General features: G+C 35.4%; 1 protein-coding gene across 1 annotated transcript; it reads right to left on the bottom strand.

The window, feature by feature from the left end:
• Positions 1–18: 18 nt before the first annotated feature.
• Positions 19–1,465, bottom strand: LOC114615485 (vomeronasal type-2 receptor 116-like; the record flags this gene model as incomplete). The annotated part of the gene is made up of 2 exons (XM_028761189.1): positions 19–825; positions 1,180–1,465. Coding segments are annotated over 2 exons (1,093 nt in total), but the record flags the coding sequence as incomplete, so codon positions are not given.
• Positions 1,466–1,795: the final 330 nt, after the last annotated feature.

The following is a 1,795-nucleotide window of genomic DNA, read 5'->3' as shown; positions in this document are numbered from 1 at the left end:
AAATGTAAGAGACCTTACCTGTTGACAGTTAGGGAACATTCCCTTGGATTCTGTCATTTTCTGAGACTCTACTTGTTGAAGAATGAGTTCATGGTAGGTGTGGGCTGCAGCATACACAGTATTATACAAATTGTAACCTTCTTCACTCAGGGACATGTCAAATTTGTGCAGTGCTAACCATTCCACTGTATTGTTGGATGTAAAATGATCCATTTTGCTATTGCTGTTCTTAGATATTGAACAATTAAAATAATTCCACCATAGCATACACTTACAAATGTCTACTGGGTACTTGGAAGTGTTCATTGTTTGCATAAAATCCCTTAATTTAGCAATCTCACTGTGGTGGTGTTCAAAAGTGACAGTCCCATGAAAGAAATCAAGGCTGAAATCTCTTTTATTTATGATGACATCCCATTGTGAGGTTGTGATCCAGATTCTCTTTGTACCTAAATATCTCCATTTTCTAAAGCTGACTTCTAGGGTAGAGTTCATTTCACCATAAATGATAACAACCCTTGCAGTTGATGTCATAATTTGTTTATCATATATCTTAGCCCTTGTCATGTATATCTGCATGTTTTCTGGGATCATATTCACAAAAGCTAAACAGATCCCATATCCTTGCATTTCTTCTCTCAAGTCTGAGAGAAACTGAATACCCTGGTCATCATTTGAAATGACCAGTCCAATCCAAGTCCATCTAAAATGAAGCATCAAGGAGACCATGCCACGGGACAAACGTGTGTCCTTGGTTGCTATCTGATAGACATAAGGAAACTGGTCATGGTCACTCAGGTTAGGATTAAACGGCCCAAAGAAAATCTAAAAGATGTAGAAGAGAGGATAAAACATCCACATGAGGAATATGATTGTTAGGAAGTTTGGACTTATATACAAATAACATTACTCACCTTTCAGAACTCCCATTAAGGATAGAAAATTATTCTATAAATAGCATGTATTATTTATTTTATATTCTAGACACTTCTTGTCATCTCTGAGCATTCTAGAAAAGTGTTTTGCCTATTTCCTACAGTGTGTCTATGATCTGATTTTTTGTCCTTTTTAATATGTGTAAAACAGCACACACAGAAACAAATGCTGACCAAGGTTTCTCCCTAGGCACCTGTGAGTGGACTGAATATTATGAACTCATCCAGTGTCACACATTCTCACCTTCACTCTCTTAAAATAACTTGTCATTTTTAAGATTGCCATCCATGATGGTCCTGTAAGTTGTATATTACAAATTCTCTGTATTCCACAGTTATAATTAACAAAATCAAAATAATTGTTCTTTTGTAGTGAATAGATTTCATCCAGAAGTCCAAATGTGTCTTCACACATGCCAACAATTCGGGTAAACATCAAAGACATGTTGGGTAAAAGATAAGGATTCTTGTTGATCTCATCAGTAGCAAAAAACATTACTAAAAACTCCTCATATCTTCTTGCTGGTATGCTACAAGAAGCCAAAGGAATTATTAAGGATGATGTACAAGACATGAAATTTTCTGCTAAATTGCAGTAATCATTGTGCTATGAAGAATGCTAAGTTTTTGTGTAAGTGCTACTTTTGCTTAAATAAGCCTTAGAAATTAGAGATCTTTGGGGTTGAATATAATTTAAATATTCCTCAAAATATGTTACTGTAGTGTGATACTTTTTATAATCAAGAAAATCCATAAAGACGTTGTTTTATCTCTGAATGCCATTCCAGAACTAGTGTCAGGAGCTGACAAGGAGAAGCTAAAAACTAGCAGATGATCTTCCTGAGATAGGTCTGCCTTAG

This window comes from Grammomys surdaster, unplaced genomic scaffold (genome assembly GCF_004785775.1).
Source record: "Grammomys surdaster isolate TR1022 unplaced genomic scaffold, NIH_TR_1.0 126710, whole genome shotgun sequence".
Classification (NCBI taxonomy): domain Eukaryota; kingdom Metazoa; phylum Chordata; class Mammalia; order Rodentia; family Muridae; genus Grammomys; species Grammomys surdaster.
This window is presented reverse-complemented; position numbering and strand designations above follow the sequence as displayed.